This window comes from Oncorhynchus kisutch, linkage group LG23 (genome assembly GCF_002021735.2).
Source record: "Oncorhynchus kisutch isolate 150728-3 linkage group LG23, Okis_V2, whole genome shotgun sequence".
In the NCBI taxonomy this organism is placed as follows: domain Eukaryota; kingdom Metazoa; phylum Chordata; class Actinopteri; order Salmoniformes; family Salmonidae; genus Oncorhynchus; species Oncorhynchus kisutch.
Genome location: NC_034196.2, coordinates 22,018,787 through 22,041,561, shown reverse-complemented (window position 1 = coordinate 22,041,561; position 22,775 = coordinate 22,018,787). Strand labels below are relative to the sequence as shown.

At 46.2% G+C, this 22,775-nt stretch overlaps 1 protein-coding gene across 6 annotated transcripts in view; it reads left to right on the top strand.

Annotated features, from left to right (window-relative positions):
- Positions 1–22,775, top strand: part of ank1b (ankyrin 1, erythrocytic b) — a 76,788-nt gene that overhangs the window by 42,016 nt on the left and 11,997 nt on the right. For 2 of the 6 annotated variants that reach the window (XM_031802997.1, XM_031803001.1), the window contains exons 2-28: positions 2,921–3,022; positions 8,848–8,946; positions 9,466–9,564; positions 9,688–9,786; positions 11,216–11,401; positions 11,720–11,818; positions 11,950–12,048; positions 12,145–12,243; positions 12,515–12,712; positions 12,989–13,087; positions 13,286–13,384; positions 13,671–13,769; positions 14,002–14,199; positions 14,410–14,508; positions 14,791–14,889; positions 15,041–15,238; positions 15,521–15,619; positions 15,958–16,056; positions 16,288–16,386; positions 16,596–16,688; positions 16,837–16,909; positions 17,305–17,325; positions 18,095–18,218; positions 18,370–18,433; positions 18,557–18,669; positions 18,920–19,144; positions 22,518–22,672. In XM_031802997.1, the coding sequence (XP_031658857.1) occupies positions 2,921–3,022; positions 8,848–8,946; positions 9,466–9,564; positions 9,688–9,786; positions 11,216–11,401; positions 11,720–11,818; positions 11,950–12,048; positions 12,145–12,243; positions 12,515–12,712; positions 12,989–13,087; positions 13,286–13,384; positions 13,671–13,769; positions 14,002–14,199; positions 14,410–14,508; positions 14,791–14,889; positions 15,041–15,238; positions 15,521–15,619; positions 15,958–16,056; positions 16,288–16,386; positions 16,596–16,688; positions 16,837–16,909; positions 17,305–17,325; positions 18,095–18,218; positions 18,370–18,433; positions 18,557–18,669; positions 18,920–19,144; positions 22,518–22,672 (3,136 nt within the window). Of the gene's footprint in view, positions 1–2,920; positions 3,023–8,847; positions 8,947–9,465; positions 9,565–9,687; positions 9,787–11,215; positions 11,402–11,719; positions 11,819–11,949; positions 12,049–12,144; positions 12,244–12,514; positions 12,713–12,988; positions 13,088–13,285; positions 13,385–13,670; positions 13,770–14,001; positions 14,200–14,409; positions 14,509–14,787; positions 14,890–15,040; positions 15,239–15,520; positions 15,620–15,957; positions 16,057–16,287; positions 16,387–16,595; positions 16,689–16,836; positions 16,910–17,304; positions 17,326–18,094; positions 18,219–18,369; positions 18,434–18,556; positions 18,670–18,919; positions 19,145–22,517; positions 22,673–22,775 lie in introns of all 6 variants that reach the window. The other 4 variants (XM_031802996.1, XM_031803000.1, XM_031802999.1 and 1 more) reach the window with 3 other exon arrangements.

The window sequence follows — 22,775 nt, the reverse complement described above, 5'->3', positions numbered from 1 at the left end:
ATGTTGGTGTGTGAGTATGGTTCCCAATTGGAGGCAGCTGAATATCATTGCCTCTAATTGGGGATCATACTTAGTGTGTTCCTTTTCCCACCTGCGATGTGGGATATTGTTTAGAGTTAATGTCTATGTGCGCTACGTATTTGCACGTTCGTTAATCTTTGTTGTTGTTTGGAAGTTCACTGTAATAAATATGTGGAACTCTACTCACGCTGCGCCTTGGTCCACTTATTTAAACGACGGGCATGACAGGAAGTTAAAGCTTTGTCGCAAATGGGTCTTCAAATGGACAATGACCTCAATACTTCCAAAGTTGTTGCAAAATGGCTTAAGGACAACAAAGTCAAGGTATTGGAGTGGCCATTACAAAGCGCTGACCTCAATCCCATAGAACATTTGTGGGCAGAACTGAAAAAGCGTGTGCGAGCAAGGAGGCCTACAAACCTGACTCAGTTACACCAGCTCTATCAGGAGGAATGGGCCAAAATTCCCCCAACTTATTGTGGGAAGCTTGTGGAAGGCTACCCAAAACGTTTGACCCAAGATAAACAAGTTAAAGACAATGCTACCAAATACTAATTGAGTGTATGTAAACTTCTGACCTACTGAGAATGTGATGATAGAAATAAAAGCTGAAATAATGAATTCTCTCTACTATTATTCTGACATTTCACATTCTTAAAATAAATTGGTGATCCTAACTGACCTAAGACAGGGAATGTTTACTAGGATTTAATGTCAGGAACTGTGAAAAACTGAGTTTAAATGTATTTGGCTAAGGTGTATGTAAACTTCCATCTTCAACTGTAGATCATATTAACTCTCAGGCTACCCCTTAGTTACTGTAGGTCAGAATGAGATAATAGAAAAATACTTAAAATGGTGGAACTGATCATGCATATCAGATGTGAATCCAATATACGCTCATCGGCCAGTTTATTAGGTACACCTAGTTAGGACCCGCTCGTTGCCTCCAGAACATTCTGAATTTTTGGGCCATTCTATAAGGTGTCTTAAATGTTACTCGAGGATGTTGGTCCATGCTGACACGATGGCATCATGCAGTTGCTGCTCATTGGACGGCGGTACTTTCATGCTGTGAACAGCCCGTTCGTTCTCTCATCCCAAACATGCTCTATTGGGCTGAGGTCTGGGGACTGCGCAGGCCATTCAAGTAAACTGAACTTGCTGTCATGTTCCAGGCAATGTTTTTCCACTCCTGAATTGTCCAGTGTTGGTGATCGCGTGCCCACTGGAGATGCTTCTTCTTGTTTTTAGCTGATAGGAGTGGAACCCAGTGTGATCGTCTTCTACAATAGCCCATCCATGACAAGGATCAACGAGTTGTGCGTTCAGAGATGCCGTTCTGCACACCACTGTTGTATTGCACTGTTTATATGTCTGTTTGTGTCCCGCCTTTTCACTTACACGATTCTTGCCATTCTCCTTCGACCTCTCTCTCTTTTCGCCCATAGGACTGCCACTGACTGGATGTTTTTTTATTTGTCGCACCATTCTCGATAAACCCTAGACGTTGTCGTGCATAAAAAGCTCAGGAGGGAGGCTGTTTCTGAGATGCTGGATTAGGTGCACCTGGCACCAACGATCATACCACGCTCCAAGTCGCTTAGGTCACTTGTTTTGCCCATTCTAATGTTAAATCGAACAGTAACTGAATGCTTCGATGGCTGTCTGCCTGCTTTATATAGCAAGCCACGGCCACGTGACTCACTCTCTGTAGGAGCGATCCATTTTCATGAGCGGGGTGATTTACCTAATAAACTGGCCGGTGAGTTTATATTTCTACTTCCTGTTTGAAACATATCAGAAATATGTTCCAGTACTCATGTGTGCGCAATACATTTTTATAGATTTTCAATTGTACAAATTAAGTGTGTGTGAGGGAGGACACATTATATCTTGGTAATAGCAGCTTATCTAACACATTACCCGAGACTGAATGAAAATACACACACTGCATAGTGTTAGTTTTATGCTGGGAAGACCTCAGCCTGGATCCATCATCCATACATTACTGAGGAAGAGAGAGAGAGCGAGGAGAGGGGGAGTGGGAGAAAGGAGCAGCTTACACCCCCTCCCATTGGGATTGCACACGAGAGAGAGAGAGAGAGAGAGAGAGAGAGAGAGAGAGAGAGCATGTTAAGGCCACAAGGAAAAGAAGAGAAGGTAGATAAAGGGATGCAGAGAGATGGGTCGCAGGGAGAAACAGGAAGGAGATAGAGGGGAGAGGTAGAGAGAAATGGGTGGGAAAGAGAAGCAAAGAGCAGAGGATAATGTATTCTACACTCTTAGAAAAAAAGGTTCCAAAAGGGTTCCCATAGGATAACCTTTTTTGGTTCCATGTAAAAACCCTCTGTAGCTGTGTGGCTGGAGGTGAGTAGGTGCACTGTATAGAATCTATATCATACCTGTCCTCAAGGCGGAGACTCTATTCTGGTCTACAGTATTAGGCAGCCATGTTAGAATCTCCCTGTCTGGCTGATCATGGTGGCAGAGGTGAACACATCACTTTCACAGCGGCTTTATAAGTCAGACAGCATGTTCTCTGCTATGGATAGCTGCCAAACTCCTAGTGAGGGGCAGCCGCACCACTTTTGGATTGTCAGCCATTTTTAGACTCTCAGACAGCAGAATACTGAGTAGTTTCGAAAAATAGACTGATATTGAAGAATGTCTCTGACCTACTATTGTAGACCATGGATGACCAAGCAGCTTCTATACTGTTATGCCTATGTTTTTCATTTTTTCAGAAAATAGAATTGGTTTAATGTGAACTCTTTTGCCTCGTGTTAGCCCTGGAATGTACAACCAGGCGAATGTTCTGTCTCTCACATCTTCTCTCTCTCTCTCTATCTTTATCTTTGTCATTGTCTATCTCTGATTGTGTTCTCTTCCCCTCCAGGCGGATGCTGCCACCAGTTTCCTCCGTGCGGCCCGTTCAGGGAACCTGGACAAGGCTCTGGACCACATCAAGAATAAAATAGACATCAACACATCCAATCAGGTACATCAGAGATTCCTCATGCTGCCCAAGGTCACTGTCTGGTACACAGGGTCTCTAGGCAAGAGAGTTAATGTGTTGTCTCGTAAAACATTTATTTAATCAGACTTTATGAAGGTGATATTATAGATGAGGTTTTTATAGATGACATTATTTGTTTTCGGCCAAAGTCATTAACAGTCAAGTCTTGCCTAGATAAACGTTTAGTTCATTGTCTCTGTGTGTGTGTGTGCACACGCATGTATAACCATGTCACCACATTGCCCCGTGTTCCTGTGTCATGCTACTCCAGCCGTGTTTACTGTGGCACTAATGCCAGTCATTCACAACCTTAATTAAGAAATATATATAATTAGCCATATATCCAGACCCTCTCTCTTCTCCTCCCCGCTCCTCAATCTGTCCCATAGCACCTTGTTGCATCATGAGAGAAGCACAATGTTTAAATAGCATCACATGTAAAGAATAGCTAAGCATGTAGTTTTATTTTCTGTTTTGAACATACAGATGTGTTACATTTGTGAGTGAACGCTAGCTCAAGTGGAAGTGAATCTGTTATGTATTTTTCATCAGTACTTTGGTGAATGGAAGGGAGTTCAGTTTGTACACATAACCACTTAGGGCAGCTTGGGGAATGCACACCCACTCTGTAAGCTTACAGCCTGCAGCCTGCTACTGCAACCCCTCAGCACCATTCACAGAAACAACCATGGCACCAAGCCGACAATAAAACTAATTCCACAATCTCTACACCAGATAATACTGCCACTATAATAATACCACTACTGGCTAAGGCTAGAATCAGAGGTAGAGCTATCATACAAATGAGGATGTGTGCTTTAGTGTGCATTCATTGCTGCATGTGTGTATGCTTTCGGAAAGTATTCAGACCCCTTCCCTTTTTCCACATTCTGTTATGTTACAGCCTTATTCTAAAATCTTTTTTTTTAAATTCCCCTCATCAATCTACACACATAACCCCATAATGACAAAGCAAAAAAAAAAGTTGAAATGTTTTACAAATTTATTAAAGATAAAAATCAGATACCTGATTTACAGAAGTATTCAGACCATTTGCTATGAGAATCAAAATTGAGCTCAGGTGCATTCATCATCCTTGATGTTTCTGTCACGTGACTAGGGGCTGTTCTAGTATGTCTATTTCTATGTTGGTGCTAATATGGTTCCCAATTAGAGGCAGCTGTTTATCGTTGCCTCTGATTGGGGATCATATGTAGGTAGCCATTTCTCCACCTGTGTTTTGTGGGATATTGTTTGTGTTTAGTTGCCTGTGTGCACGTCATGACTTCACGTTTCGTTGTTTCTTTATTGCTTTGTTTGTTTCGCGGAGATTAAAAATATGTGGAACTATACTCATGCTGCGCCTTGGTCTACTCATTACAACGATCCTGACAGAATATCCCACCACGCAAGAACCAAGCAACGTGCCATGGAGGAGAAGGTGTTTTGGACATGGGAGGAAATCATGGGAGGACACGAGACCCTTCCTTGGCGGGAGTCGCCAAGGAGCATGGAAGGGCAGCGACGACCACTGTGACCACGGCCACAGAAACCCCAAGGTTTTTTTTGGGGGGGGGGGCACGAGGGGTGGCCGGTCAAGCCGAGGAGAGTGCCCGAGCCCGCCTGGGAGTCGATGGAACAATGTGAGGAAGGATACCGGAGAGAGGGGTTAGCAAGGAGTAGGCTGTAGCGCAGGGGGGCTGAAGAGCATGTCGCCAGTCCGCTGCCAAAGAAACCCCAAGATTATAATCTTGAGGGGGGGCACATGGAGCCTGGGAAGAGTCAGAGACCATCAGGGAGGCGATGGAGAAGTTGGGAGAGAGAGAGATGAGAGAAATGTTATGTAGGTGTATTCTGTACGGCATCTGACCTGAAGAGCCTGTCAGCAGTCTGGTGAGTCCTGTGCTAGCTCCCCGCACTCTCCCTGAAGTGCGTGTCATCAGTCCGGTACCACCTGTGCCGGCTCCACGCACCAGGTCTCAAGTGCGCCTCCCTAGTCCGGTATGTCCTTTGCCAGCTCCCCGCACTCGCCCTGAAGTGCGTGTCACCAGTCCGGTGCCACCTGTACCGGATCCACTCACTAGGCCTCCAGTGCGCATTCACAGTCCAGAGCTTCCGGCAATGGTTCCCAGTCCAGAGCTTCCGGCAATGGTTCCCAGTCCAGAGCTTCCGGGGACGGTTCACAGTCCAGAGCTTCCGGCGACGGTTCACAGTCCAGAGCTTCCGGCGACGGTTCACAGTCCGGAACCTCCAGCGACGGTCAACAGTCCGGAACCCCCAGCGATGGTCAACAGTTCGGAACCTCCAGCGACGGTCAACAGTCCGGAACCTCCAGCGACGGTCAACAGTTTGGAACCTCCAGCAACGGTCAATGGTCCGGAAACTCCAGCGACGTCAACGGTCCGGAACCTCCAGCGACGGTCAACAGTCCGGAACCTCCAGCGATGGTCAACAGTTCGGAACCTCCAGCGACGGTCAACAGTCCGGAACCTCCAGCGACGGTCAACGGTCCGGAAACTCCAGCGACGTCAACGGTCCGGAACCTCCAGCGACGGTCAACGGTCCGGAACCTCCAGTGATGGTCATAGGTCCGGAACCTCCAGCGACGGTCAACAATCCGGAACCTCCAGCGACGGTCAACAATCCGGAACCTCCAATTGATGGTCAACGGTCCGGAGCTTCCAGGCAAGGCGTCCAGTCCTGCTACAGGGAGGGAGCCTTCCTCTGCGCCGGTGCCCAATCCAGGCACGGCGTCCAGTCCAGCTCCATGCCCGGAGCCCTCCTTTGCGCCGATGCCCAGTCCAGGCACGGTGTTCAGCCCGGCGCCATGGCCGGGTTCGGGGTCTGGGCAGGGGCTACGACCTGCACCGGAGCCTCCACCGACACTAATCACCCCCCCTACCCTCCTTATTTGGCTTCAGGTACACCTACTATGGTGTAGTAGGTCAGGGCGTGACTAGGGGGTGTTCTAGTATGTCTATTTCTATGTTGGTGCTAATATGGTTCCCAATTAGAGGCAGCTATTTATCGTTGCCTCTGATTGGGGATCATATTTTGGTAGCCATTTCCCCACCTGTGTTTTGTGGGATATTGTTTGTGTTTATCAAATCAAATCAAATCAAATTTTATTTGTCACATACACATGGTTAGCAGATGTTAATGCAAGTGTAGCGAAATGCTTGTGCTTCTAGTTCCGACAATGCAGTAATAACCAACAAGTAATCTAGCTAACAATTCCAAAACTACTACCTTATAGACACAAGTGTAAGGGGATAAAGAATATGTACATAAAGATATATGAGTGAGTGATGGTACAGAGCGGCATAGGCAAGATACAGTAGATGGTATTGAGTGCAGTATATACATATGAGATGAGTATGTAAACAAAGTGGCATAGTTAAAGTGGCTAGTGATACATGTATTACATAAAGATGCAGTAGATGATATAGAGTACAGTATATACATATACATATGAGATGAATAATGTAGGGTATGTAAACATTATATTAGGTAGCATTGTTTAAAGTGGCTAGTGATATATTTTACATCATTTCCTATCAATTCCCATTATTAAAGTGGCTGGAGTTGAGTCAGTGTGTTGGCAGCAGCCACTCAATGTTAGTGGTGGCTGTTTAACAGTCTGATGGCCTTGAGATAGCGGCTGTTTTTCAGTCTCTCGGTCCCAGCTTTGATGCACCTGTACTGACCTTGCCTTCTGGATGATAGCGGGGTGAACAGGCAGTGGCTCGGGTGGTTGATGTCCTTGATGATTTTTATGGCCTCCGCTCATTACGACGATCGTGACCATTTCTACAACTTCATTGGAGTCCACCTGTGGTAAATTCAATTGATTGGACACAATTTGGGAAGGCACACACCTGTCTATATAAGGTCCCAGTTGAAAGTGCAATGCCCGAGCAAAAACCAAGCCATGAGGTCGAAGGAATTGTCCTTAGAGCTCCAAGACAGGATTGTGTCGAGGCACAGATCTGGGGAAATGTACCAAAACATTTCTGCAGCATTGAAGGTCCCCAAGAACACCGTGGCCTCCATCATTCTTAAATGGAAGAAGTTTGGAACCACCAAGACTCTTTCTAGAGCAATTGGCGGAGAAGGGCCTTAGTCAGGGAGGTGACCAAGAACCCGATAGTCACTCTGACCGAGCTCCAGACTTCCTCTGTGGAGATGCGAGAACCTTCCAGAAGGACAACCATCTCCGCAGCACCCCAACAATCAGGCCTTTATGGTAGAGTGGCCAGAAGGAAGCCACTCCTCAGTAAAAAGCACTTGACGGCCCGCTTGGAATTTGCCAAAAGTCACCTAAAGGACTCTCAGACCATGAGAAACAAGCTTGTCTGGTCTGATGAGACCAAGATGGAACACTTTGGCCTGAATGCCAAGAGTCACGTCTGGAAGAAACTTCGCAACATCCCGACGGTGAAGCACGGTGGTGGTAGCATCATGCTGTGGGGATGCTGACTGGGAGACTAGTCAGGATTGAGGGACAGATGAACGGATAAAAATACAGAGAGATCCTTGATAAAAGCCTACCTCAGACTGGGGCGAAGGTTTACTTTCCAACAGGACAACGACCATAAGCACACAGTCAAGACAACGCTGGAGTGGCTTCGGGACAAGTCTCTGTATGTCCTTAAGTGGCTCAGCCAGAGCCCGGACTTGAACCCAATCTACAATAACATCTCTGGAGAGACCTGAAAATAGCTGTGCAGCAATACTCCCCATCCAACCTGACAGAGTTTGAGAGGATCTGCAGAGAAGAATGGGAGAAATCCCCAAATACAGGTATGCCAAGCTTGTAGTGTCATACCCATGAAGACTCAAAGCTGTAATCACTGCCAAAGGTGCTTCGACAAAGTACTGAGTAAAGGGTCTGAATTCTTATGTAAATGTGATATTTAGTTTTTAAATTTTGAATACATTTGTAAAAATGTCTAAATACCAGTTTTTGCTTTGTCATTATGGGGTATTGTGTGTAGATTGATGAGGGGGAAAAAACTATCCATTTTAGAATAACGTTGTAACATAACAAAATGTGGGAAAAGTCAAGGGGTCTGAATACTTTATGAATGCACTGTATGTGGGTATGTGATGTGTGTATGTAAACATACACATTTTCTATGTTTTGTATACTGTATGTGTTAAAATTTGGATTGGAGTTGAAGTAGAGCATATAGCTATGCTAAAAGGATTCAGGGTTTTACATGTCAGCCTGCCAACCTGCCCCTGCCCTATCTACAATTCAACAGACTCCAGCAAGCTCACAGAAACACATCGGTGATTCACACACTTGTTTGCGTGTGTGTGCATTTGCGCATGCGTGCATGTGTGTTTGTCTCCCCAGTGAGTGTGTTATCCACGTGAATTGAGTGACACTGCAGTTTGAGGGCAGGAGAGGGACCAGTGTGCTTTGCAGACTGTGGCCAGTCACGGTACTGCAGGCTGACAGAGCAGAGAAATGCACAGACTGTACTGTTAGACTGTCTGATTCTGCAGCTGTACACCCAGACAAGCCTGAAATAAATCCATGCTCTCTGCTTCCTTTGAGACCCAACTGAAACAGTCTTAAGGTTGTTAATCTTCTGAAATATTTCCGTGCTGCTTCTGTAACCACTGTGGGTTGAGTTTCTCTGCTTGTTATTCTTAGTACTGTATATCTACTGCTCAGAAATCCATGTTATAGATGGATTAAAAGGCTGTCAGATTTTATTAGAGCTCGCTCTGTAGGCTGACGATTTGTTCTGATGGTTCTGTGTGGTCACTGCTGATTTCCACTGCTGTCACTGCAGAATGGGCTCAACGGTTTGCATCTGGCCTCGAAAGAAGGCCACGTCAAGATGGTCCTGGGGCTACTACACGCTGGCATTGTCCTGGAGACCACAACTAAGGTACTACTCACACACTGCTCACTGCTTACCAGGACTCCACTCACATACTGTACCACAGAACAGATGCATAGCACCTACCTCTGACTTCTGATTGAGATATTCACCAGCGAGATATATAACAGGCTGTTTACAGACAGGATCCACCACATGGATTATAAGCTTAAACACATGCTTATGACATTTTCCGCTCATTTGATTGGCCTGTAAACATATATCTAGTTTAATCTAACACATATATATCTAATAAGTCATAACTCTGAGCTGTGTTTCGTTAATGAAGCTTTTTAAATAGAGATTTTGGTCATTAGGCTGCTCTCTGCTCCCTGTATGTATGTGTGTGTGTGTGTGTGTGTGTGTGTGTGTGTGTGTGTGTGTGTGTGTGTGTGTGTGTGTGTGTGTGTGTGTAGCTCCCTGTGTTCCTGTGTCATGTCACTCCAGCCTTGTTTAATGTGGCACTAATGCCAGTCATTCACAACCTTAATGAAACAATGTTTGTGTATGTGTGTCGGTCACCTCCAGAAAGGGAACACTGCCCTCCATATCGCTGCGTTGGCAGGCCAGGAGAGAGTGGTGGCTGAGCTTGTCAACTATGGAGCCAACGTCAATTGCCAGTCACAGGTGAGTCATCTGGGACATTGTACTGCACATTACTGTTACCTGGGAAGGGGGGGGGGGTGTTTGTGTGCTTGTATATTTGTGTGTGTTGCTGGTAACCATGCGCCATGTGCCTATTCCTTACAGAAAGGCTTCAGTCCCCTATACATGGCTGCACAAGAGAACCACTTAGATGTAGTAAAGTTTCTGCTAGAGAACGGAGCCAATCAGAGCCTTCCAACAGAGGTGAGTGAAAGCCCACAGAGCAAACAGACATTTAGTTGTTTCTCAGATGTGTATTGGATTCAGTCCAATAGACAATGCTACATTAACTTTCTCGCATCTTTCTATTACAGTAATCTCAATCTACATTGTCTCAAATTTGCCACTATCTTTATTTTCTTTCTCTCTCTCTTCCTCTCCCTCTACTTACCCGTCTCTCACCCCCTCCATTATCATTTGGCTTGTCTCCCTTTCCCCTCTCCCTCTACTTACCCATCTCTCACCCCCTCCATTATCATTTGGCTTGTCTCCCTTTCCCCTCTCCCTCTACTTACCCGTCTCTCACCCCCTCCATTATCATTTGGCTTGTCTCCCTTTCCCCTCTCCCTCTACTTACCCGTCTCTCACCCCCTCCATTATCATTTGGCTTGTCTCCCTTTCCCCTCTCCCTCTACTTACCCGTCTCTCACCCCCTCCATTATCATTTGGCTTGTCTCTCTTTCCCCTCTCCCTCTACTTACCCGTCTCTCACCCCCTCCATTATCATTTGGCTTGTCTCCCTTTCCCCTCTCCCTCTACTTACCCGTCTCTCACCCCCTCCATTATCATTTGGCTTGTCTCCCTTTCCCCTCTCCCTCTACTTACCCGTCTCTCACCCCCTCCATTATCATTTGGCTTGTCTCTCTTTCCCCTCTCCCTCTACTTACCCGTCTCTCACCCCCTCCATTATCATTTGGCTTGTCTCCCTTTCCCCTCTCCCTCTACTTACCCGTCTCTCACCCCCTCCATTATCATTTGGCTTGTCTCCCTTTCCCCTCTCTTGTCTCCCTTTCCCCTCTCACCCCCTTCATTATCATTTGGCTTGTCTCTCTTTCCCCTCTCCCTCTACTTACCCGTCTCTCACCCCCTCCATTATCATTTGGCTGGTCTCCCTTTCCCCTCTCCCTCTACTTACCCGTCTCCCACCCCCTCCATTATCATTTGGCTTGTCTCCCTTTCCCCTCTCCCTCTACTTACCCGTCTCTCACCCCCTCCATTATCATTTGGCTGGTCTCCCTTTCCCCTCTCCCTCTACTTACCCGTCTCTCACCCCCTCCATTATCATTTGGCTTGTCTCCCTTTCCCCTCTCTCTCTACTTACCCGTCTCTCACCCCCTCCATTATCATTTGGCTTGTCTCCCTTTCCCCTCTCCCTCTACTTACCCATTTCTCACCCCCTTCATTATCATTTGGCTTGTCTCCCTTTCCCCTCTCCCTCTTTTCCTCCTACTCCCTTGCTGTCTCTCGTTAACCTTGCTTACCTTCTCTCTCCCCTCCTTCTCTTTACCCCTTCTTACTTTACTGCCTCGATACCTCTCCCTCTGTCCTTCCTCTCCCCCTTCCTCCCTTTTTACCCCGGCCACCCCTCCCTCTATCCCTTCTTCTCCCTCCCCTCTCTCACCCTGTCTGTCAGGATGGGTTCACGCCACTGGCGGTGGCTCTTCAGCAGGGTCATGAGAACGTGGTGGCCCTGCTCATCAACTACGGCACCAAGGGCAAGGTCCGTCTGCCCGCCTTGCACATCGCTGCACGCAACGACGACACACGCACTGCCGCAGTGCTGCTGCAGAACGACCCTAACCCTGACGTCCTCAGCAAGGTACTGTTCACTGTGTGTGTGTGTGTGTGTGTGTGTATGTGACTGTGATGACTCATTAAGCCTTAATATGCTGATGTCGTTAGCTGAAGTAATCAGTCATAACACTGTTGTGTTGACTTGGAGAAAAACAATAGCAACAAAAGTGATTACATGAATAAACAAAAAAGCTGCCAGCAAACATGGATTATGAAAATAATCTGTCTCTTTATCTCTGTCGCTGTCTCTCTTTGTCTCTATCTCTTTTATCTCTCTCTCTCTTTCTTTCTCTGTTTCTCACTCTGTCTCCCTGTTTCTTTTTCTATCTTTGTCTATCTGTAGACTGGCTTCACTCCTCTCCACATTGCGGCTCACTATGAGAACCTGAGTGTGGCCCAACTGCTAATAAACAGAGGCGCCAATGTCAACTTTACCCCCAAGGTCAGTCCATTAACCCTCACCGCTACTGCCTTAACTATGACATTGATAACATAGTCCCTCAAAGACCCCATTTCCTAACAGGAGAGTCTTTGATTAAATTGATTTAGAAATGGTTCTTTCCCCTTTCTCAGAATGGTATCACCCCCCTACACATAGCCTCCAGGAGGGGTAATGCGATCATGGTTCGACTTTTGCTGGACAGAGGGGCCCAGATAGACGCCATGACCAAGGTACTGTAACCCTACACTTGCTCCTCCTCCTCCTCTTCTTTCTGCCATTTAACTTGAAAACTTTTGGACCCTACCTGGCTCCTTCCATCTATTTAGGATGAGCTGACCCCTCTGCACTGTGCGGCCAGGAACGGTCATGTCAGGATCATCGATCTCCTGCTGGACCTGGGGGCTCCCATCCATGCCAAGACCAAGGTCAGCCAGAGGCCTCTCGTGGCCCACTCTAGAGAAAATAAAGGGCCATACTTTATGGCCACTTTGGCACAAAATCACACCCTTAAGGCCACTTTAGCACGATATCACACTCACTTGCAATTTTAGCAAACTCTCTGCCAACTGACGCGTCACTTATTTCAGTATTATGAATTTATAGATGCTTTCTTCTCTCAAAGGTCTTACACTGCTCTTCTCTTTGTTTCCCTTTCATATCTTTCCCGGTTTTACATCCTCCCTCTCTCTCCTCCAGAATGGCCTGTCCCCCATCCACATGGCAGCCCAGGGAGACCACATGGACTGTGTGAGGCAGCTCCTCCAGTACAACGCCGAGATCGATGACATCACGCTGGACCACCTGACCCCTCTACACGTGGCGGCCCACTGTGGTCACCACCGCATGGCCAAAGTGCTGCTGGACAAGGGGGCCAAGGCCAACGCACGTGCACTGGTCAGCAGCTCTTCTAAGTGTCCTTCTATTTCTGTATACTGGTGCTTAGTGTGTGAGGTGTAATGGAGATGTCCATTGGTCTGGTTTACTGAACCTTTATAACTGGGTTGCGTACAGCAGGCACAAAGAGTAGAAAACATTATGAGATACGAATAAGCATTATTGGACAAGTACAGGCAATACCATTTCTGAATGTGTTCTCCCATTTTGTGCATACTAAACGCAACCCTATGCTGAATTTGCTACATTTTCGGTCTGTGTTCCTATTGTGTTCAGAACGGGTTCACTCCCCTCCACATTGCCTGTAAGAAGAACCACATGCGCTCCATGGACCTTCTGCTGAAACACTCTGCCTCCCTGGAGGCCGTCACAGAGGTGAGATAACACTCTTTTGAAGAGCAATGGGACTTGTTGGGGATCTCAGGACAAGCTGTACTTTTTCTTATTGTTGGGTGTCAATCCTGTCATTACAAAATATCTGGAGGTATAAATGTATGCGTAATGGTGATGAATAGTTATGAAACCTTAACTCTCCTCTCGCTTCATATGCCCCCTGTTTCTCCCTCCCATTAGTCTGGTCTGACTCCTCTTCATGTAGCAGCCTTCATGGGGCACCTGAACATCGTGAAGAACCTGCTCCATAGAGGAGCTTCACCCAACGCCTCCAATGTGGTGAGAGAACCCCGTTTATAACCTTTATTCCTGACACAGGGGGACATTTCCAACACACTCTGATTGACTAGTAGTAACTTGTTGAAATGAATACCAGCGAAGGTTATGGTAGATGGATTGGTATCTGGTCTATGCATTAATAATAATTTGATGGCTAAGGCCTGTTCTCTGTGTGTTTAAGGTGATATTTTATGTGTGTTATTGACATTACATAGCATAGTCATGTGTTTAATGGCAGAGTGGTTGTGACAGGCTATGTGACCTCTGGCCTGGGTTTGTGTAACAGAAAGTGGAGACGCCCCTCCACATGGCATCCAGGGCAGGCCACTGTGAGGTGGCTCTGTTCCTGTTGCAGAACACAGCACAGGTGGATGCCAAGGCTAAGGTACTGTACACACTGTCATGCAACCATACATACTGCACACATCTAATGTATGTACGTCATAATGTTTTACAACAAACTTTGTCCTGGCTGGAATTCACATGTTCTTCAACTATAGTCTACAACACCATACACTGCACAAATACCTCACTGTTACTGCTCGCTAAATACAGTTATCATTTCAACCTCTGTTTCTCCTCACTCTCACTCTTTCTCTCCATCCCTGTCTCTCTAGGATGACCAGACCCCTCTCCACTGTGCGGCCCGTATGGGACATAAGGAGCTGGTCAAGCTGCTCCTGGAGCACAAGGCCAATCCCGACTCTGCTACCACCGCTGGCCACACCCCCTTACACATCGCCGCCCGCGAGGGACACACCCACACCAGCCGCATCCTCCTGGACGGGGCGGCCCAACAAACCAAGATGACAAAGGTTCTCCTTTAATTTACTGACTTCTTCTCTGTCTCTGTCTTTGTATATTTCTCTCTCTCTCTCTCTCTCTCTTTCTCTCTCTCTCTCTCTCTCATTCTCTCTAACCCCATTTCTCTCTCAAACTCATTCAATCTCAATCCTAATCCCTTCACACCTGACCTCTTTTAGTTCTCCTGCTCATGCCGAATCTGTGTTTGTGTGTCCAAGCAGAAAGGCTTCACTCCTCTCCATGTGGCCTGTAAGTACGGCAAGCTGGATGTGGTTGAGCTGCTGCTGGAGAGAGGAGCCAACCCCAACGCGGCTGGAAAGGTATGAAGAACACACTGCAACACAGCATGGACTGTCCTGTGCTTTTTATCAGTGTTAGGCATTCTTCTCAATGCTGTGACCCACCTAAAGCTTATGGACCTTTCCTGTGACCCAAGTAACAAATAAACCTTATATTATTAGCACTGACCATCTGTAATCACAGCCCAAAAGGAATCACTGTGTCCCACCATTTTAGAAACGTTATGCACCCACAAAGGCAGGCTGATATTCTGTTATTTCAATAGCTAGTGACAGTAGGTGTGTGTATGTGTGTCCAAGCAGAATGGCCTGACTCCTTTACATGTGGCCGTCCATCACAACAATCTGGAGGTGGCCAAGCTGCTGGTTAGCAAGGGAGGCAACGCACACAGCACTGCCAGGGTAAGAGGAACAATGTAACACACACACCACATGCATTACTACACTGTATATCCCCCCCCCCCTTTTCAGGATCATTGTACAATATGATAATATGACCCACCCATTGATGATCCAGTGTATTACCCCTGCTGACCCCTGTGTCTGTCTATAGAATGGCTACACTCCCCTGCACATTGCAGCCAAGCAGAACCAGGTGGAGGTGGCTGGCTGCCTGCTGCAGTACGGAGCCTCTGCCAACGCTGAGTCCCTCCAGGGGGTCACGCCCCTCCACCTGGCCTCCCAGGAGGGCCGGCCAGACATGGTGGCCCTGCTCATCTCCAAACAGGCTAATGTCAACCTGGGGAACAAGGTACTGGACCAGAGAGAGGAACAATTCATCTCTGACCTCAACAGGGTTTGAGGCAAGCTTTCAGGGATAGCTAGCTAAGTTACACAGGGTTTGATAGACCTACGGTAAGATAAAGTGGGCATGATGTTTTCATCACTGTGTCAAACCGGTTACTGTAATTACCTACTTGTATAGCATGCATGCTGTGGTACATATTTGACGGTCCACTGTGACTCAGACTGACTCAGAGCTGGTTAGTGAACAGACTGACCAACAGCCTCCTGTTCCCCCTGTGTCTATCAGAATGGACTGACCCCTCTGCACCTGGTGGCCCAGGAAGGTCACGTAGGGATAGCAGACACCCTGGTCAAACAGGGGGCATCAGTCTACGCAGCCTCACGGGTAAGGCATACATATGATATCAACCACACACCTCACAATAGAGTATAAAAACACAACAGTTTTGTAATGTAGTGCAATGTAGACCTTTTGTTACATTCAGTAGAGTGGGGTTCAGTATAAGCAGTATAATGTACCACACACTATGATGACATGTCATATCCAATACTTTCATACAGCATCCACACTCTCAAATATGTTTTACTGCTAGGACTGGTACAACAAAGCCACCAAGCTGTTTATAATGAGGTAGTAATGAGGCCATTGAAACACTGCCAACTCTCACTATTTTCTCTCTGTCTCTCTCTCCCTCCCTCTCTCGCTCTCCATCTCTCTTTCAGATGGGCTACACAGCGCTTCACGTGGCCTGTCACTATGGCAACATCAAGATGGTGAAGTTCCTCCTGCAGCAGCAGGCTCATGTGAACAGCAAGACCAGAGTGAGACGCTGCTGCTACACTCCTCCTTACACATGGCACCTGTTAGTGTGGCTCTGCCCTGCCTCACGTCACTTCCGCCTTCACTCCAATTACATTAGATTGGACATGGAATTTATATTGAATAACGTCTTGGCAATGTCAGCAATCTTGCATTTACTGTAGCACTCTCTCTCTCTCTCTCTCTCTCTCTCTCTCTCTCTCTATGCTACCCCTCTCCACCCCCCTCTCTAGGTGGGCTACACTCCCCTGCATCAGGCCGCCCAGCAGGGTCATACTGACATCGTTACCCTGCTGCTCAAACACGGAGCCCAGCCCAACGACATCACCACTGTAAACACACCCTCCTTGGTTTTCCTCATCCCTCCATTCCACCCTTCTCCTCTATATCTGCTTTTCCTTTACTATATATTCTCTTCTTCACTTCTTCACATTATCCCCTCACTGCTTTCCTCTACTCTCCTTCCATCATGCTTCCATCTACAGGCTTCTTCTGGTGTCTGATCTGTGTGTCTCCTGTCTGTCTCTGTTCTCTGTGTTAGAATGGGACTTCTCCTCTGGGCATCGCCAAGCGTCTGGGTTACATCTCTGTCATTGATGTGCTGAAGTTGGTCACAGAGGAGGCTGTTTCCGTGGTGAGCAGCACTTCACATGGTTACCAGTGGGTTTGTGTATTCTGTGAATCTCTGACATACAGTACAATAACATTTTAACTGGAATTATGTATTTGAGCATGTCAGATGATAGCACTCATTTCTCTGTCCTTCTCTTGACTTTTCCCAGATCACCACAGAGAAACATCGGATGAGTTTCCCTGAGACAGTGGATGAGATATTGGACGTTTCAGAGGATGAGGGTAGGTTGGTGCACTCCCGAGACACGTTTATTCTTAGCTCGTAAGGCTTTCTGTCAGAAATAGTACTTCTGTGTGTCTTGTGATTGTCAGCCCCGGTTCAGTGTCATGGCAGAGGACCGAAGACTAGGGAAAAAGGTCAAGCACTGCCATGAGACTGAAACTTTTATTTATTTAACTGGGCAAGTCAGTTAAGAGCAATTCTTATTTTCAATGACGGCCTAGGAACAGTGTGTTAATTGCCTTGTTCAGGGGCAGAACGACAGATTTGTACCTTGTCAGCGCAGGGATTCAATCTTGCAACCTTTCGTTACTAGTCCAACGCTCTAACCACTAGGCTACCTGCCTAGTGGTTAGATGACTAGCCTAAACAATGCCTTTTTCCATTTGTTTTGTAGGCATTGCAGCGCTAACATTAGGTAGGACTGTGTCCGTCTCTCTGTTTTGTCCGGTCGTCTGGTGGCTCGTGCAATTGTGCCTTCATTGCAAGAACTTTCTCATTCTCTATTCTCTATCAATCTCTCTTTATAACTCTCTCACTTTCTCATACAATCTTCCTGCTATCCTCTTCTCTTTCTCTCTCTCTCTTTCCCCTCTCTTTTCTCTCTCTCTTCCTCTATGCTCAATGTAACAACAATGTCAGTGTTTTATTGGCATGTGATGTGGTCATGACATGTTCCTTTACCGTTCTGCCACTGACGGGTCCAGTCTTGCAGTGCTTCATTGATCAACAGACTAATTACACAGATACAACTCAAGGAACAGCAAAAACACGTTGACTGTGTGTATACCCCTCTGTAATGGCTTGTAGTTATATGAACCTTTTCCAGTAACCAAGGCATTCCTTCCCATACAGAAATCCAATCTCTAACAGGCATGCTCACTAAAGCTGTAACCAACCAGGTGCCATACTGGGGACCATGCAGTGTGTGTTCTATTCTGTGTTGTCAATCGTCTTGTTTTTCCATTGGTCTCCATGGGCTCTGGTTGTTGTCGGTTTGACTCCATTGCTTTGATCGATCTGAAACTGCTTGATGATGTTACTATATGTGGAAATTGATGTGTGGTGGGTGGCAGTGGGTAGTGGTATTGTGGCTAATGTGACAGTGTAGACTCTCTATTGACTTGTCTCTCTCTCTCTTTCTCTCTCTCTCTCTCTCTGTCTGTCTGTCTGTCTGTGCTCTGCAGGTGATGAGTTGCTGGGGATGGATGGTGCTCGCCACCTGAAGCTTGACGACCTCAAGGACCAGGATGATGAATTCCTGTCCCCTAAGAAGACCCTGAGAGACTTTGAGGGTGGACTGGGTACCACGTAAGTGACAGCGCCAGGGTCGGTCTGAACACGTTGTGCATCAGAGTCCAGTCCTCTGAAGAAATGTCCTGAAATATGAGGGAAACGATTTTCCACCATATTCCTCTTTGGCCCACTCACTTCTTTTATCTCTTTCTTTTTTTTGGTGTAGGCCATACTCTCCTGCTATTCCCAGAATCCCATGCGTATCCCCTGAGACCGTCCTGCTGGAGGGGGTAATGTTTAAAGGAGTTATTCATTTGATTGGAAACAGGTGGTAGATTAATCTCATCAAATGCAATTGCTAATGCTGATGATTAGAAGGTGATCTCTCTCTCTCCCTCCCTCTGTCTCCACAGCACACCCCTGTCCCCCTGCCTAAGGACTATGATGAGGACTCTCTGATCCCCAGCAGTCCTGCTACAGAGACCTCTGACAACGTCAGCCCAGTGGCCAGCCCTATACACACAGGGTCAGTTTACTCCCTCTACAGTGCTTACGCACTACAAAACCTGTACACCCTATTACACACTATACTAACACATTACAAGCATAACGAATTTGCACCGTTCTTCATATTTCTTCCATTCAGTGTGATTACATCCCTTTTACGGGGTCATTATGACTGTTTCTTGATTTAGTTTGATCAGGATGATGTTGAATGAAGCACGGTTAGATAGTTATTCTCTCAATAATGGTGGTTGTCATTGGTTGCTGTTCAGGTTCCTGGTCAGTTTCATGGTGGATGCCCGGGGGGGCTCCATGCGTGGCAGCAGACACCACGGGCTGCGTGTCATCATCCCCCCTCGGACCTGTGCTGCCCCTACCCGCATCACCTGTCGTCTGGTCAAACCCCAGAAACTCACCACCCCTCCCCCGCTAGTGGAGGGAGAGGGCCTGGCCAGCCGTATCATCTCCCTGGGGCCCTCCAGTATGCAGTTCTTAGAGTAAGTGTGTGTGCAAATGTGTGCGTATATGTTTATATGTCAGTCAATCACCCTGTATTTGATGGGACAGTGGGGATCTTGCATTTCAATGTCCAGTGGAGAGTGATAGTGACGATTGTTTTAAAGGGGGAAAACAACTTTTTAGGAGCATTAATCACAATAGATTCAAATACATTAATCACAATAGATTCAAATACATTAATCACAATAGATTCAAATACATTAATCACACAAAAATCACAATGTCAAACAATTACTCCGTTCATAATTGGATCAGAGAGGCAAACATTGGAACAATTTTCAAATAAATGTTTCATATACATAAATAAAAAAGCCTACATGTCCAAGTGTAGGTGATATGCATATTGACCACAGCCTGTAGCCAAACTCTAATGAGACTTTTAATTACATATATATATATATATATATAGACTAGTGTCATGTTTGGAAAATATGATGAAGGATAATTAACGTCTAAAGGCTTGATAGTGCCTGTTCTGCACTGCACATCACCCATCTGGAGTCTGAGCAATCAATCAATCAAATGTATTTATAAAGCCCTTCTTACATCAGCTGATGTCACAAAGTGCTGCACAGAAACCCAGCCTAAAACCCTAAACAGCAAGCAATGCAGGTGTAGAAGCACGGTGGCTAGGAAAAACTCCCTAGAAAGGCCAGAACCTAGGAAAAAAACGAGAGAGGAACCAGGCTATGAGGTGTGGCCAGTCCTCTGGCTGTGCCGGGTGGAGATTATAACAGAACATGGCCAAGATGTTCAAATGTTCGTAGATGACCAACAGGGTCAAATAATATTAATCAGAGTGGTTGTCAAGGGTGCAACAGGTCAGCACCTCAGGAGTAAATGTCAGTTGGCTTTTCATAGCCGATCATTCAGAGTATCTCTACCGCAGGTCTGGGACAGGTAGCATGTCCGGTGAACAGGTCAGGGTTCCACAGCCGCAGGCAGAACAGTTGAAATTGGAGCAGCAGCACGGCCAGGTGGACAGCAAGGAGTCATCAGGCCAGGTAGTCAGCAAGGAGTCATCAGGCCAGGTAGTCCTGAGGCATGGTCTTAGTGCTCAGGTCCTCCGAGAGAGGGAAAGAAAGAAAGAAAGCATACTTAAATTCACACAGGACACCGGATAAGACTGGAGAAATCCTCCAGATATAACAGACTGACCCTAGGCCCCGACACATAAACTACTGCAGCATAAATACTGGAGGCTGAGACAGGAGGGGTCAGGAGACACTGTGGCCCCACCCGACGATACCCCCGGACAGGGCCAAACAGGCAGGATTTAACTCCACCCACTTTGCCAAAGCACAGCCGCCACACCACTTGAGCGATATCTTCAACCACCAACTTACCATCCTGAGACAAGGCCCACAAAGAGTACAGCCCACAAAGATCTCCGCCACGGCACAACCCAAGGGGGGTGCGTCAACCCGGACAGGAAGATCACGTCAGTGACTCAACCCACTCAAGTGACTCACCCCTCCTAGGGACGGCAGAGGCGATCAGCATGTTGAAACAATTAAAAACCATAAACTGAATTGCTTAAAACTAAAAACTGTTATTTTTTTAAGCATGTCTTACCTCATTTCAAAGTAGCCTTGACAAAATACGACTATGGTGAGGGAGTTACTTTAAACGCTTAATATGCCTTTGAAACCAGCATTTTTCCATGTTCTATTGGTTTTCAAATCAACTTTCCTTTACTTACATAATCCTAGTAACCCATGCTAGTTGATGCATCTTTAGATCTCCCCTCTTTATTCATTTCGAAAGGATATTTTCATCTGTCACATGAAACCTCTCGCACGTGCAGTAATTACATTTTGGAACGTTTGCGCATAGTTTACAGCCATGTGCGCATTGTTGGCTTATAATATTGTTACGAATCCCTTTGGCCCTGCAGTCTAGGGGGGATGGAAACAAGACCCGTAACATAACTCATGCAAATTATAACAGTGAAAAGGAACAGTGAGAACAAAAACCACAGACAACTTAAATTTACCGTCAAACACTCAGGGTTTATTTTTAAACACACGTTAAAGGGGGTCGGGAAAATGGGCTGAGCTGGACCCAAGGAAAGAAACAAATATACAAAAACACCCCTAAGCTAGACTAGTCCATGAATTTAAATAGATGGCCATAATCACCCCCAGATACACCTGGCTAACTTATTATGTTTAGACATGTAGCTAGCTAGCTGACTAAACAATTAACCATAATCCCAACCCATACTACTAGCAATACAAAATGTGTCATAGCTAGCCACCACACATGAAATGCTGTAATATGAATCTGCCGGTAGCTAAAACTTACCAACTAGGTTCAATGTTAGCTAGCTAGCTAACATTAGGCTATAATTAGCAATGCAAATGGTTTTCTGAGATACGAATAATATTACTATACAGATCATACATGTAACATTAGCTAGCGAGCCAGCAAGATAATGTTCGCTAGCTAGCGAACAGTACACTTTAATCTGCAATGAATACTACTTTCTGACAAAATTAGAAACGTATAATATCTGAAAATGTAGCTAGACTCTTACACGTGTACATGGATGAACGCTTCACGGCAGGCTGGAACCCCTTTAACTCCGTTTTGTTTGTACAACTTGTTTGGCCTGAGTTGTGTCAAGTCACTCTGGTTCAATGTGATCGTTTGCAGAAAGTAGTCCATCACAACTTTTTCCCACTGACGTCAGTAGCACCTGCTAAATTCAGCTCATGTTATAGACAGAAGCATGCTACATGGCAGACCAATCCAATCTCTTCTCTCGGCATGCCCAGCCCATCCATTTTCTCAGCCAATCTGTGGCTAAAACAACTCGGCTCATAATTTAACAATTTTATTTGAATTTACAGATGGCATACACGTTTGTGATTAAGGCACATGAAGATTCACATGTTCCAGAAGGGATTTCTGACAAAAAAAAAAACGTTCAAATGCCTCTCCTGTGAAGTAGTGACGTGCGACATACGACTAGCTTCCTGAAATGGGTCACATTTGATTGTAATTGTAATTTTATAGGCTATCAAGGGTGGCCAACCATCCTCCAGGAGAGCCTTAAAGGGGCAGTGTTGTATTTTGAGACAGGCTTGAATATGCAAAGAAGCCAATAGGCAGAGTGTAGGCTACATTTTTGTCTGATTCTCTGTGGTAAAAAAGGTAGTAATGCATTTTATTTTGTAAAGTGGTTCCTTGCATCATACAATAATGTAAACATGGTGTTACAGACCAAGTGGCTTGAGCTTTTGGACAAGTACAAAATCAGTCCTACAAGTGGCTAAAAAAAGTTAATATCAAGCCCTGAATAATATAATAATAGGATGTTAATGTAGAGTGGTAATGTCTCTATAGGCCAGTGATAGTGGAGATTCCGCACTTTGCTGCTCTGGGTCGAGGGGACCGGGAGCTGGTGGTTCTGCGCAGTGAGAACGGCTCTGTCTGGAAGGAGCATCGCAATCGCTATGGCGACGAGGTGCTGGAGACCATTTTGAATGGCATGGATGAAGGTCAGTGTAATAATGATAAATGTCATCCCCCTACAGCAGAGCCAGCTGCATCTTCATGCACTATCCTGTCTATCTAAGGACAGACTATTCACATGTACCACAC